General features: G+C 35.3%; 1 protein-coding gene across 1 annotated transcript in view; it reads left to right on the top strand.

The window, feature by feature from the left end:
* The window catches only part of MALRD1 (MAM and LDL receptor class A domain containing 1), a gene marked incomplete at both ends in the record, with an annotated part of 607,751 nt that overhangs the window by 237,151 nt on the left and 354,523 nt on the right, over positions 1–16,077 (top strand). Inside the window, 2 exons of the mRNA XM_081226990.1 lie at positions 9,769–9,925; positions 14,077–14,187. Of these exons, the coding sequence (XP_081083116.1) occupies positions 9,769–9,925; positions 14,077–14,187 (268 nt within the window). The remainder of the gene's footprint in view (positions 1–9,768; positions 9,926–14,076; positions 14,188–16,077) is intronic.

The raw sequence follows: 16,077 nt of genomic DNA, 5'->3' as shown, positions 1-16,077 counted from the left end.
TGAGCATAGGACAGCTCACTTTTTTTCAGACCCTGGTAATGTTGAAGGAGTCAGAATCTGACTGGAAAACCTCTCATTTGCATACTTGTGATTGTCTTTTACATCTGACAAACCTATTACCTGTTAACGTAGACTGCTTGTACATAGATTTTATCCCCTTGACATTAGCAGACTTATACTGATTTTAGATTATGGAATAAGCCAAACTGCTTTTCAAAGGAAGATTTTCCAAGCAGTTGTTATCTCTCCATTACAGATATTACTTTTTTGAGACAGAGTGCTATACTTCTGCTTATTCTCATTTCTCCTTTGACTTTCAATTCCTATATTCCTACAACTAAATTAACTAGCCAATAGATAGGAAAGGAAGCTGGAATATAGCTGCACTTCTCAATCTTTTTCATGACATGGAACCTATAGAAAATGATAATACTGGTAATATCCACTGGGTAAATTAAACATTTGAGGGTATATTTATATATATGATACTTAAGATAAAAAGTCTTTATGTTTTCTTTATATAATTATGGTAAGAGGAATAAAGCAAAGTATTGGAAGATATTAAATATTGGATTTGAATAGAGCTAATGCTTTTTCTCTCCTGAAAGTTGATAAGATCTTTAATTTGCTTCCTATTAATATAAATCTTAAAAAAATTTTTTATTATGATAAAATATATGTAACATAAAATTTTACATATATAACAAGGATTTCTTCCTCCACGTTCTTGACAACATTTATTTTTTGTTTTGTTTTGTTTTACAATAGCCAAGATAATGGGTGTGAAGTCATATCACATTGCGGTTTTGATTTGCATCTCCCGAATGCTAGTGACATTGACTATCTTTCTATGTGCTTATTGGTAATTTGCATATCTGTTAAATTCTTTTGCTCACTTTGAATTGGGTTTTTTGTGTTTTTTTTGTTGAGTTGTAGGAGTTCTTTATATATTCTGGATATTAATCTCTTATCAGACTATGATTTGCAAATATTTTCTCAGATTCTTTGTGTTGACTTTTCACTCTGTTGATAGTGTTCATTGATGCACAAAATCTTTAATTTCGATGTAGTTCAATTTATCTCTTTTTTCTTTTGTTGCCTTTGCTTTTGGTGTCATATCCAAGAAATAGCTGCCAAATTCAATGTCATAAGACTTTTCCCCTAGGCTTTGTTCTGAGAGTTTTATAGCTCTTATGTTTAGGGTTGTGATTTAGTCTGAGTTAATATTTGTGTATGATATAAGGTAAAGGTCCAACTTCATTATTTTGCAAATGGGTATCTTAATGTTCTTTTGCCTGCTGTGTGTGTTCATCTTTGATAAAGGGGTGTTGAATTCTCTAACAACGATAGTGGATTCATTTATTTCTGTTTGCAGTTTTATTCGTTTTTGCCTCACTTTGACACTCTGTTGTTAGGCTCAGGTATGTTGAGGATTGTTATGTCTTCTTGAACTATTGAACTTTTTGTCATTACGTAATACCTTCTTTATCCCTGACAACTTTCTTTACTTTGAAGTCTGTTTTGTCTGGAGCAAATAGAGTTTTCATTAACAATTACATGTGAGTAAATTCTTGCATAAATATGAGTCATTTCTTATAACTGATATGTTTTTTAATTTTAAAATTATTTTAAAATTCTCAAAAATTTAAATTATTCTAATTTGTTTTGAAAGCTAGGTCAAAAAATTTTATTAAAAGGTATTTAGTGATTCTCAAAAACAAGTGATTAGTATTTTTTATTTACTCAGCTGACAAATACTTACTGAGTGTTCACCATGTGCCAGACTTTTTTTGGTGTTGTTCAAATACATTAGGGATGCATGAGTTAAAAAAAAAAAAGAATATAATGGCTACAGTTCTTGTCTACAGAACTCCTGAAGGACTGTTTACATCAAACTGTGTGTGTGTGTGTGTGTGTGTGTGTTTATGTTTAAATGGAACCCTTGAGTTGTGCCCTGTGTTTCTCAAATACACTTGACTAAGAATTTCAACCCATAATTCTCCCAACCATTTTCTTCTTCTCCTTCTCCTCCTTCTCCTCCTCCTCCTTCTCCTTCCCTTCCTCCTCCTTCTCCTTCTCTTCCTCCTCCTCCTCCTCCTTCTTTTTCTCCTCCTCCTCCTTCTTCTTCTTCCTCTTCCGCTCCTCCTCCTCCTCCCCCTCCCCATCCTCCTCCTCCTCCTCCTTCTCCTTCTTCTTCTTCCCCCTTCTCCTTCTAATTCTTTTTCTCCTTCTTGTTCTCTTTCCCCTTCTTCTTCTCCTCTCTTCCTCTCTTCCTTCCTTATTTCTCCTTCCTTCCTCCTCCTCTCTTCTTCTTCTTCCTCCTCTTCCTCTTCTTCTTCTCCTTCTACTATTAGAACATAGGAGCTGTTTTCTACACATTACGTAATGGAAAATGAGGTATTGTAATAACAAATATCAAAAAATTCTTTAATCTTATAGTTATTTTCCCCACAGTGTTTATTTTAGGAAGGATAATAAAGCTTGAATAGCTGTTTTTCTATGTATTCCTTTTGGATTAGTGTCTTGATTTAACAACTTGGAATTGTAGATACTCTTTTTTTTTGTGTGTGTGGTACACGGGCCTCCCACTGTTGTGGCCTCTCCCGTTGCAGAGCACAGGCTCCGGACGCACAGGCTCAGCGGCCATGGCTCATGGGCCCAGCCGCTCCGCGGCATGTGGGATCTTCCCAGACCGGGGCATGAACCCGTGTCCCCTGCATCACCAGGCGGCCTCTCAACCACTGCGCCACCGGGGAAGCCCTGTAGATACTCTTAATTGTTAGTGTCAGTGGTTTTGAGAAGTGGGTCTCAAAATTTAGCATGCAGCAGAATAAGCTGAAACAATTTTTAAACAGATTGCTGAGCCCTATCCCAGAGTTCCTGATTCAGGAGGTCTGAGATAGGGCCCAAGAATTGGCACTTTAAATAAGTTTCCAGGTGATGCTGATGATGCTGGTTCAGACACCATCCTTAGAGCACAACTAGTTTAGAGTATAAAATATGGGGAGATGAATCTAACTCCAGTCCTGACTTCAATATTTACCAAGGGAATTACCATTGGCAAATTGTTTAATTTTAGATATCTCATGTATGAAATAGTAATGTATAATCCTACCTTCTTAGGTTTGTTGTGAGTATCAAATAATAAACTATTATTTAATACTCCCTAATTTAAAGGCATACTAATTTAAAGACTGATTCTAAAAAGTCCCATATTTTATACATTGTAGAAGCTAGTGTTTCTTTGGCCTGAAATCTATTTAACAAAGAATATACATACTTTAGTGAGCCTTTTAAATTCTTATTTTGGAATTAGATCATAAATAAGTATAACTACATTGTGTAATTTCTTAGAGTTTTAAATTTATCAGTTGGTTGTTTTTTTAAATGTGTTTCTTCTTGCCTCACAAAGACCTATTCTCCAGTGAATGTCGTACAATATTGAAACAAGAACCATGGGTGCTCCTAATTAAAGTAGTTGACTGTAATACCTTTGTTATTGAATTTGAATTGGTAAAACAGGTGGTTATATAAAATTTCAACAAATGCCTTTTCTTCATTTTTGGTTTCATAAGACTGGGAAAGAGAAATCCAAAACCTGCTGAAATTGTAAATCCTTTTTCAAAATTGAGATGCAAATTGTATGTGTAAAGGAGAATTTTTTTATAGAAAAGCAAGAAATATCTCCTGCTTATTTAGCAACATATTCAAGAAATATTTATTAAGCACCAGTTGAATTTAAGCCATTTTATAAGGTGTCCTAGATACTTTAATAAATAAGTTAAAATATGTGCCTTGGTATACTTATAATCTAGTGGGGCATATAACTTCATATTCAATGAATTAAAATCTAATAAGAAAAATGCATCTAAAAAGTTACATATAAAATGATATGGAATTCTTAAGTGAGGGGATGATTTTGAATCAGGGGATTTTTAGTGTAGGAATTTAAGAAGGCTTGGAAATGAGAGTGTATTTGAGATATGTTGTGGAAGGTAAATCAAAGTAGTAAAGGGGAAAGACCAAGAGTAGAGGTTATATGTGTGCCCAGGAGAAAGACTAGTGTAAGGGAGACAGAGAAAATAAAGTACATGATGTATCCAAGTAACTGCATGAACACATAGGATGGGTATAAACCTTGGTGTCTGAGTAAAGTAATATATGAAAGATGAAGCTGGATATTAGTATAGAAAGTTATTTCTCAGATCCTGATGAGTTGAGAATTTTATCCATAGAATGATGGTGAACAAATTATGGCCTGTGGGCCAATTCTGGTCTGATGCCTGTTTTTGTTAATATAGTTGTATTGGGAACATGGCTATAATCATTCATTTAAGCAGTCCATAGATGCTTTTATGCCACAAAGACAGAGCTGATAGTTGTAACAAAGACCGTATGGCCCACAAAACCTAAAATATTTACCGTATGGCCTTTACAGAAAAATATTCTCTGACCCTGGTTATATACCACTTCAGTATGAAAGACCACTCTGGGTGATCTCTGAGCAGTGAGTGGTCCTGAAGGGAGATCTTAGTTTCCTGCCCAGGAATTGAACATGGGTAGCCTGGATGAAAACCAGGAATCCTAGCCACTAGACCACCAGGGCCTAGGGGCTAGAAGCAAAGTGGCCCTAGCTCTTCCCCCCATTTGAAAGCAAGAATGTCTTAAGGAGGCAAAAACTGTAAAAACAGGTACAAAGTTTATTATTGGAGACACAGCATAACATGTGGGAGAGCACACAGACAAACAGTTTGTTTATTTAAGACAGAAGCAAGGCAGAAATATACATCCAGAGAGACAGGGTATGGTGTCCTCTCTAAGAAGGAGAGCAGTAAGTCAGAAGCAAAGCAGGGATACACACCTGGAGGGGACTGGGGGCATCCTGAATGAGGAGTGCTGTAAAGACCTGATTTAAATCACTTACACAGGACAGTCCTTCCAGGTCTTTGTTTACCTTTGGCCAATTTTCTCATTTTTTTTTCCACACCTGAATGTTTCCAGGACCCTCCCCAACACGCGTGCTCAACTTTTTGCTAAGATTGACCCCACCACAGAGGCCTGTGGGTGCATGTGCACACATATTATGGGGTGGTGCCCCCCTCCCTTTTTGACCCCCAAGAAGCCTTCCTGCACATGTGCAGAGGGAAGTCTTTCTTGACCTCAGGAGTGGGCACCTTATCTCTTTACTTCAGCGGAGCTCAGTTTCTGCCACTAGCTTTGTCCTTGGAGTTCCTGGGTGAGAACAAAGCTTCAATTTTACTCCACTTGACAAGCACCAGCTGTCTGGCCCAGGGGCCCATCTATCTCCCACCTCCTGTGGACTGTTAGTTACAAATACATAACGATATAAAAGAGCTTGCACCAGAATGCAAATTAATTCACTGCTTCAATTATCAAGAAAGTCTCACTATGAAAAATAGTGTCAGCTGATCTGACAGTGTGTGTAATGAATTGTTGTGTATTTTACTGAGGCTTCTTATTTACTTGCAATCCAGGAACGTACAGTTTAGTTCAAGGATCTCAGTGTGAGTCAGTAAAGGTGTGTTGAAGATTTCTAGCAGGATGGTAGGATCAGGTGTGTATTATAAAGGACCAATAAGGTCAAATAGAAACTTTTTTGTTTGTTTGTCTCTTCTGCAATACTCCAGAAGAATCTAGAGGGTGTGTGTGGAATTTTGGAGTCCGACAGAGCCGGTTTCAAACCTTGGTTGATGGGGTGGGAGGTTGGAGGGGGAGCATTTCTTGACATTCAAGAAGGAGTGTTCCTTTTTCCTTAATTTATATTCTAAAAATCCCACATAAGAGCTCTGAGTGTTCCGTCTTATTTAAGAAGCTCCAGCAGTTGGTGAGTCAGACCGTGAAGTTGGTGGGAGGGGTGGGGAGCAGTTGCACATAGCAAGGTTGGTGCACCACAGACACGAGGGTAATACTATGGAAACCCCTAGGAGGATTATACTGTTGAACAGTTTGTATTTTCTGTTACTCATGAAAGTAATCAAGTTCATGACAACTTTCAGTAGCTCATATGCCATCAGGTATGTTATAACAGCCTACATTATCATAATCAATCACAGGCTATATCTCAACCCAAAGGATAAGCCTCAAGAATATGTCCCTTATACTGTACAAGTATTAAAGGTCAGTTGACCTAACTCAAGAATATTTTTATTTGTCCATGCAAGGGTATTTTTTCTTATTAATTTAATTAGGGTGAATACCCAGGAGATTCTCAAATAAGGGGGAAAAATGTCAATTTTTAAATTGCTTAATTTGTGTAATATTAAGGCTTTAGAAACTGATTATCCTATGAGGCTTAGGCAACTTTCTTTAAAATAGCTTGGACTGTAAATCAGACCTCTTTTAATAAATGACTTCTTAATGACTTATACATCATCGCCTGGGATCTTTATTTTTGCAACACCTGAGTGTAAAGCACTGCTTTCTTTAAACCTTTACTACTGTGTGGTTTATGATGTGTTTTGTTAGGAAAGGTATATTTCTATAAAACACCCTACTTCCAGCCCTGTATGAGAAGTGACAATTTGAAGGCTGGTAGAGAGATGCTGATATTTTATGAGTGACAGAACTGTTAGGTGTGATCATTACTGCTGTATTCGTCCCAGGAGGGCAATTGATTTCCTTTGCAGGTACATGCTCAGATAATCTCATCTCAGACATAGGCAAGTGTTCATATAATTCTTCATTTTCCCATTAGCAATCATACATACATCATGTGCCCCCAATTAATGCATAAAAGACTGGTGACTGAATGATATACTTTTACACTAGTACTGTGTTTGTGGGGCAATGTAAAAACACAAATGCAGTTTTGTTATTTCCATTTTTCAAATTGATCTCCTGGCATGTCTCCCTTTTTTCATTTTCCTTGCAATTGAAATATATATATTTCAAGGATATATAATTTTAAAGAATTGTTTCAATAATTTATTTTAAATTTATTATTGTGACTGAATTTTCTCAAGTTATACTGTATTGGGGAAATTAAACATTAACATTTTTCATCGTGTACTTTCTGGGAAATTAGTACAGGGACCTCCAGTTGAAGAACCATTGAATAGATGCTTTTATCATTACTAGAATTGTGACTTTTAGTCACTTAATTCTTCCATGGTCTCTAACATTGTTCTGTCTTTTTATGTTTTTTTCTCCCCCAGCCTGGAATATACTATTATCAACTTTTCCTGTGTAATTTCATCTGACTCTACAGTTCTGTCACTCCCTAGGTCTATTTATTTCTACATGTGCTGTACTGATTTTAAATTACCTTGTGTATTTTGTTTATCAAGTACTTTCGGAGAGTCTACTGTGAACCAGGCACTGTGTAGGAAACAAAATAGCCGTGGCCCCCAAACAAAGATAGAAAAATATTAGCATTTGGAGACATTTCATTCTGTTCTTCCTTGTATGTATGTAGTTATATAATATGTATGTATAAAAACATACACACACTACACACACACAGGCATTGTTGAACATCTGGCATAGTGCATGACATATAGTAGATAGTAAGTGTTACATTCGTTAAATGGGATACAAATGTTTTCTCCCATTTACTGGTTGGCCTTGATCATCATATTGGTATGTTTGATAAACAGGAATCCTTAATTTGAATACAGCCCTATTTTTTGTATTTCCCCTTATGGATAGTAATCCTTATATATTATTAAAGATTAATTCTCAGTCTCATATCACGAAGGTGTTGTTACGTATCTTAGACAAGCTTTGTTGTTTTACCTTTCACATTTCAGGTACATTCTACCTGCAATTTATTATTTTTGAATGCTGTGAAATAGGGGTCAAGGTTTGTTTTTTCCCCACAAGGCTACCTAGTTTATTCAATCCACATTGAAAAGATTGCCCTTTCCTTCACTGCTCTGAAGAGATAAGCTTTTCATAAATCAGATGTATAAATATATGTAGAATTTTCAGGACCCTTTTATCCATTTCTCTGGCCCATTTTTCCATCTTTACTTCAATACCACCCTGTCTTGATTATTTTACCATTATAATGAATCAGTATCTGATAGAGTAAATTCTCTAACTTTGTTCTCCTTTGTGATAAAATTGGCTATTCTTAGTCCTTTGGATTTCCATATTAAGCTTAGAATCAGTTTGTCAATTTTGGGGAAAATATATCTACTAAAATTGTGCTGGATCACAGTGAATCTGTGAACCAATGAAGAATTCATGTATTCATCTTTGTTCTCAGCATCTGTGGGGTCCTGGGATATTAAACACACACAAGGAACAAAGCTGGAACTTTTTATTCATTGACACACAATTCAGACAAATTAATATAATAATCCTAGCTCTTAAAAGCAGTCTTAATTCATACCCTGTGTAGTTCACAGGGCACTAAATTCTTTATTAGCAGCAACTAATGACATAAACATAACCACAAATCACAACTACCATTTATTAAATATATAAGATGGGCCAGTACTGTGATAGAAAGTCCACTTATTTTATTTCTAACTCCTAGTAATAACATGGAGCTATCCTGTTTTATAAATGAAGAAAGTGATAGGTTCAGAGAGGTTGAATAACCTGCCTAATGTTGCCCATCTAGTAAATGCTGAGGTCAGAGGCCAGCCCTGCCATGTCTTTTGCCCACAGCACGTTCCTACTGCCTTGGACAAGTAACACTGGAAAGACTGACTCAATAAATACGTAGTGACTGAATGAATACCTCTCCCTTTCTCTCCATCTCTTTTCTATTAATGATTCATGTCTTTCCTCAAAAAAAAAAGATAAAACTTTCAAAATGGTTTTAATAAGTAGCAAGTTTAAACTCCATGGTACTAGTATCACATGTGGTGAAAAAGTGGTGTGAAATATAATTAATCAAAGAAATTAAAGAATGCCAGAATGTCTGAATTTTGAGGAATCACTTCTTATTTAATATTTCAAAAAGCTGTGTGTTACATAGCATGTCTTTAATGTTTTATTATCTCTTTTTTGAATTGGTAATTAAAGTGGGGGCATAAACTCTATCCCTTATGGCAAGATTACATTGATATTTAAGTGTTTCCATCATTATTTTCCCTCTCTGGGTTGGAACTAGGGGGAAAAAAAGACACACTTTAAAAATTATCTACCCACTTAAGCCAAATGATGGAGAGACTTGAGTCCTGATAACAGTGTTTGTGCCCCTGGATCCAACTGTGCCTGAAGCTAGTGTATCCCCTGTACTTCTCAGTTATGTGAACCAATAAATACCCTTCTTTACTTAAAACAACATTAAAAGGTTATCTACCTGCTTATTAAAATATGTTTAAGTAAAACTGACCTAAATTAATAGATAAAATAAATTTGAACCTGAAAACCTTTTAGACCAGTGAGTAGAACTCCAAGACAGTTTCCTTTCTCTTTTTCATACTTTAATTATTTATATTTTTGTTCTTTTTATGCCTCTTCTAAATGTATTCAATGCTTCAATGTCTCATTTTACCCACATAAAAAAACTCTACAAAACTGATCAGAGTATCAGCAGTATTATTATAAAAAAATCAACCAAGTTATTACATATTAGGCCTAATGATTTCAACCTTTACCATAATTTTTGTCCATTGTACCAATGGACACATGGATTCAAAATCAAAATAGTAGAATTATTTATAGCACCATTGCTCTAAAAGCATTGTTATACTTTTAGGAGAAATTTTAGAACAATAAAATATGGTTAATGACAAACTGTATTTTATGATTTTCTTTTTTTACCTGATAAATGCATCATTCTTTCCCCAGAAATACCACAGATGGCTGGTACCTGTATGCTGATAGCTCAAATGGAAAGTTTGGTGACATGGCTGACATCCTCACTCCTGTTATTTCACGCACGGGACCAAAATGTACCCTGGTGTTCTGGACCCATATGAATGGTGCCACAGTTGGTTCTCTCCAGGTACTTCTTAGGCAATTGCATTTTCTGAATTTCTTCTACAAAAATTCATATTGTATAATTTAGTGTTATTAAAATATGTAGTCTGCTAATAAATGAAAATGGACAGTTATCAACACTTCACTGGTTTGAAAACAGTATGATTGAAAAAAAGCTTCAGTAGAATTGGACCTGAATGGCGAATAGGATTTCTTTAAACTATTCTATTTATGATTATGGTCTTTATTCTGAGGTTGCAGCTTCTGTGTAATACTGTTTTACCCTTGAAATATGTCATATAGGTTTCAGTATCAATATTCTGAGAATAACACAATCAAATGAATATATACATTTTGGTGATATTCGGATGTGCCTTCTTGCTGTCTTTGATATAGTGGTGCTACATTCTCCAATATTCTCTTTCAAATTGTTTTTTTGTAAAAAAAGAAATTGTTTCATACTCACAAAAGGTTGCAAGAATCTCACAGACAACTGCATTCTACCTTTCACTCAGAGATTCTGTTTTTTGTTCATTGTCCCAATAACATCTTTTATAGGAAAAATTGAGTTCAATACAGAATTACTTATCACACTCCATTGTTATTTCTTTCTAGTGTCTTTATTTTTTTATTTTTTATTTTTTATAAATTTATTTTTATCTTATTTTTGGCTGCATTGGGTCTTTGTTGCTGCGTGCGGGTTTTCTCTAGTTGTGGAGAGCAGGGGGGCTACTCTTCGTTATGGTGCATGGGCTTCTCATTGCGGTGGCTTCTCGTTGTGAGACACAGGCTCTAGGCATGCAGGCTTCAGTCGTTGTGACACGTGGGCTCAGTAGTTGTGGCTCACAGGCTCTAGAGCTCAGGCTCAGTAGTTGTGGTGCATGGGCTTAGTTGCTTCCTGACATGTGAGATCTTCCTGGACCAGGGATGGAACCTGTGTCCCCTGCATTGGCAGGTGGATTCTTAACCACCACACCACCAGGGAAGTCCCTAGTGTCTTTAAAACTGAAGTAATTCCTTCATTTCCCTTAAACCTTATGATCTTGATATTTTTAAAGGTTATAATCCAGTCATTTTGTGAAATGTCCTTCAAATTGGATTTGTTCAATGTTAAACATTTTTTCCCTGTAATATCACCAATATTGTATTATTTTTATTGCATCCCATTGGTTAGTACATGATGTCTATTGGTCTCAGTACTTTTGTTCCCTTTGTTATCAATAAATATTTTGTGATGAGATATTTTGAGAGTATGTAAAATCCTGATCTCAACTCAATTATACCCACTAATTTTTGCTTCCTTTAGTATTTTTTGCCACATTAATTTTACTATGATGATTGCCTATTTTTGTCTAACTCCATTATTCTGTCTACATTTGTAGGTTGGTTTTCTCTTGTTAGAAAAATTCTCCATTTATTGATTTATATCAGTGTGGACTCATGGATTCCTATTTTATACAGTTTGTTGTCAATACTATTACTATTTATTGGTTCTTACATTGTCCCAGATTCAGTTATAGGAAACCCTTTAAACTGACTTCTGTGTCTCTTTGACAAGTCCAAACATTCTTTGATCATTTCCTTTCTTTTTGGCCAAGAAGATGTTCCAGACTCAACTTTTTGTTATCCTGTTCCATCCCTGGAGGTAACTATTTTTCCAGCGGGTCCTGGTTTCTTTTAGATGACCAAGTTATACGGACAAAACAGAAAGAGGTTCTGCAATTTTAAGGCAGATCCTCTAGATCCTGTCTTCCCCTATTAGACATGCCTTATATAATAGATAAGGTTTGTAAGTATACGTATAGACACATCATTTACACAGAGAAGCCAACTCAATTTTGAAGCATCTCCGTTTATACTGTTTCATAGCTTACATGACATTTTCCAAGAAGCCATGTCTGAAAAATAAATCCCCAGATTTCAGAATTGTTTACATGAGCAGTTTTAGACCAGGGATATCTCACTAAAAACAGCCATAGATAAGGTCTCTCCCCCCGTCAAATAACATTAATTTGTTTTCCAAGAAGTCTATGTTTAGTATATTTGCAAAGAGATTACACTTGGGCTACCTGCTTTATTTTTCCCCAATAAATAGAAATAGACTGCAGATCAGCTGCTTAACCACTTCTTTCCTAGTAGCTTGATGTAATTTTAATATTAGGTATTTTTTCTCATTTTTTAACTATCTTATTCTAGGATTTTCCTGGCCATATTAAATATTATTTTCCTCCCCAAATTAGATAAACATATCTTATTTTTTAAATGCTGTTACTTTTTTATTGGAAACATGTTAAATTTATAAAGCAATTTTGGAAGAATAGTTTTATTTATTATAGGTGAGACTTCTCACCAAAAACAGTTTAAGAGTAAACTTGTTTGTGTATATGTATGTGTGCATGTTTAATAATCTGAAAGCATCCAAGTAGTCTTGTGGATTGATGTGACAATTTACCATTTGTGTCGCATTGAGTTTTTAAAAATGGTTTTAGACAAAACAATCAATACAGCTAACTACAGGGTTTGCATCAGAAAAATGAGAATTACTTACCAGGTATATTTTGTGGTTGAGATTAATTATCTGATAGGCTTTCATTTTTTCAGAATAAGATTTTTTGTGAAAAATTATAAAACAACCTTAAAATTTTATAAGTAGTTAATTATCAAATAATTAAAATGGTAATACATATGATCCTTATTTTGTGCACAGCTTAGTAAAATAACATTAAATGTTGCATTACTATGTTGCATGAACACAGTTTTCCTTAGTGATTTGTGTATAGAGCAGTATTCATACAAAGAAGATCTAATTCCTATACATTCTTTTTAGTATCCTTCAAAAATGAGTTTTGTATATTTTAGAAATTCTGTTTTCTTGACTTTAATAATATGTTGATTCAACTTGAATTCAAGAATTTAGTGATATCTTTGCTAGCCACATACGACTTTTTATATGACTCTAGAAACTCTAGCTCTATAAAAATAACCATTTGCATTTAATTTTTTTAATATAAATTTATTTATTTATTTTTGGCTGCGTTGGGTCTTTGTTGCTGCGCACGGGGTTTCTCTAGTTGTGCCAAGCGGGGGCTACTCTTTGTTGTGGTGCATGGGCTTCTCACTGCTGTGGCTTTTCTTGTTGCGGAGCATGGGCTCTAGGTGCATGGGCTTCAGTAGTTGTGGCGTGAGGGCTCAGTAGTTGTGGTTCATGGGCTCTAGAGCACAGGCTCAGTAGTTGTGGCACACGGGCTTAGTTGCTCCATGGCATGTGGGATCTTCCCGGACGAAGGCTCGAGCCCGTGTCCCCTGCATTGGCAGGTGGATTCCTAACCACTGAGCCACCAGGAAAGTCCCCTGCATTTAATTTTTTAAAAACTGATCATGAAAGCATTCAAAGTTACCTTCACTTTCAAAAGTCAAAATCTCCCCAAGCCCTTTATGTGAGTAATGAATTGGTTATACACATTGTATTGTTAAAAATTAGTGCTGTGAAATAATTAAATACATCATCTAAGTCAGTTATTTTAAAATGTGGAACTCTACTGCTCTTCCCTATTTAATTACTTTCTTGATGGCTCATTTTGTGTCATTCTAAAAGAAGAGGCATGATAATTTTTCTGCTGAGTCTCAATTTCCCTTTAGAATGAGGGCCCAGTAGTACTGGTGAGAGTTTTTTGGGTGGGGAGCTCTTGCTGGCTTAGATGAGTAGGTGCCCACTCACATCACCCATATGTGCTGTTGGAATTGAATGGACTCCCACTGTAACATCCCCATCCCCACTGGACCTAATGTCATTCTCAAAACTGTTTTTAGTAAATAATTCTGTGCTTTTCATGTGACTACATGAATATTATTTAATATTGAGACTTCCAGTTGTTCTTGCTGTCAGATTTTTAAAAACTAAGGTAGTTAAGAGTTCTTAATCATATGGTGCCCAGATAACTTCAGACTTGACTGACAGATATTCATGCACAAATTTATTACACAAAGCACATGAGGTACCCTGGGGGCACAGTGCTGTTCTAGAAAACAAAGACATCTAATGAAAAATGTCTGAGCTTTTCTCTCAGGGTTTCATGTTGATATTAAAATGAAAAAAAATTACTGGGAGAATTCTACATGTTTAGAATTTGTCAAGGTAAAATATTTCAACACTTCTTACTTGATTTATCTCTGCAGGTACTCAGCAAGATAGACAATGTTTCTTCTAAACTGTGGGCTCAAAGTGGACAGCAAGGTGCACAGTGGAAAAAATTAGAGGTGTTTTTAGGCGTTCATTCCTATATACAGGTTTGTAATCCAAGTATTTAGATGATGATTGAATTTTGTTGATTCTTTAATTTTAATTTATTTCCTCTACCCCTTGTCTTCTTGTCTCTCTTTCCCTTTCTGATGTGCTGTATGAACGCTTACCACTCCTTACAGCATTTTCCATAAGGAATTTATGGTTCTGAAATGCCCTAATTTTTTTTTCCCCAAAGAGGCAACCATTTTTCTAGGAACATCTCATTTTAGTGACAACCATCTCCTGCCTCCACAATCAGCCTCCTACATATTAAGAACACCTCCCACTATTTTGCAAATATATTCTCAGAGACTGTAGAGTAATTACATTAGTTTATTTCAAACCCAATTAAAGAGACCTTTGAAAGCACACTATGTTGTTGAACCTTATTAGAGAAAATAGATTTACTTGACTGAAAAATATTCTCGGAGGCACAAAATTGGGTGATGCTGTATTTGTCTTCATGTAGATTACAATATTAGGAGGATAAGACCTAAAAATAAAGGAAAAGAACAAATAATACATAGAATAAAAGTAATAAAATGAAAGTATTTATGTGCCAAGTTATTTACTGTGAATTTTATTTTTTTATGGATTATTAGGAAAACAGGAGCTCCATGGATGTGTGTGTTTTTTGCTTTTGGAGTTTTTGTTTGTTTTGTTTTGTTTTGCTTTTGACAGAAGGGGTGTTTATTGGAAGGTAAAGCTTAGCTATTAAGATTTAAGATTAGATAAGGGAGAGTGGGAATCCAGAGCCATTTATGTCAGAGAACATTTTTTCTTAGTCATAACTGCACAGGGCTTAATTCCTTGAATTTAGAGCCACTTATCTATAGATACAAGCTATAATATCTTTGCTAATTGTACAGAGGACTGGAAATGCAATATGTAGCGAGAGTAACCAAATCAGCTGTGAATATTCAGTAACTGTATCTACAATCACATGCCATATCTGATAGATCAGCCTCTTTCAACTCCACTGGAAGCACAGGCTAGATACAGCTGTTTAAAGGCATTGATACAACATTATCCCCTATTTCTTAGAATGTTAGCTATAATAAATCCCATATATTTTTGACCTCTTGCTGGGACCCAGTTTTCTTATGGGTCATTTGTAGATAATTTAGGAAATGGATAAGAATTCCAACCTGAAGAAGAAAAGATTGGACAGCAATTTAGTGGCCTTGCACAGTATGAAATTTATCATTAAGGGGATTCCACCTGTTTAACCTCCAAGACCTTTTAACTGAGGCAAGAAGAATCATCAGCAAGAACATGCAGAAGGCTGTGCTGCCAGACATCGGCTTCCACTTTAGGCGGTGAATTCTTAACTAGTCTGTGCAAGTAGAATATTTGCATGGTAAAATCATGTTCAAAACAACATTAAGAGGAATTTAAGCAGAGGAATCAATTATTAATTTAGCCTTTCTGAAATTCAATTTTTCACATTGAAATTTGAAGACAAATATGCCCATGTTGTTTGAATCTTAAAATGAAATATTAATGGTTTCTGAATATTTGATGTTTAATGTGATTCATTCATTCCTTCAGTAAAAGCATATCAAGAACCTACTATGTGCAAGCACATTACTATGCACTGGAGAAATAGTAGTGAGACACACATACTATCCATGGTTCTTCCATTTTTACAGTATCAGTCCCTTTAGCCTCAGAAACATGAGTGCCTTTAACCCTTTAGTAGAAGTATACAGCATTGGGTAGTTTTCAGAGTTATATTTGGGAACCCCCAATTTAAGCATAACATTTAATTATAATAATTTTTATAACTAGAGCAATCACATACCTGGCACTTACTAAGTGCTAAGTTCTGTTCTATGAACAAAAAAATTACTCCTGTAACTGTATGAGGTACCTACCTTTATTACCTGCATTTT

The sequence above is a fragment of the Mesoplodon bidens genome (assembly GCF_964165515.1).
Source record: "Mesoplodon bidens genome assembly, chromosome: 3".
In the NCBI taxonomy this organism is placed as follows: Eukaryota; Metazoa; Chordata; class Mammalia; order Artiodactyla; family Ziphiidae; genus Mesoplodon; species Mesoplodon bidens.
The sequence above is the reverse complement of the archived record's forward strand: the minus strand, read 5'-3'. Positions and strand labels throughout refer to the sequence as shown.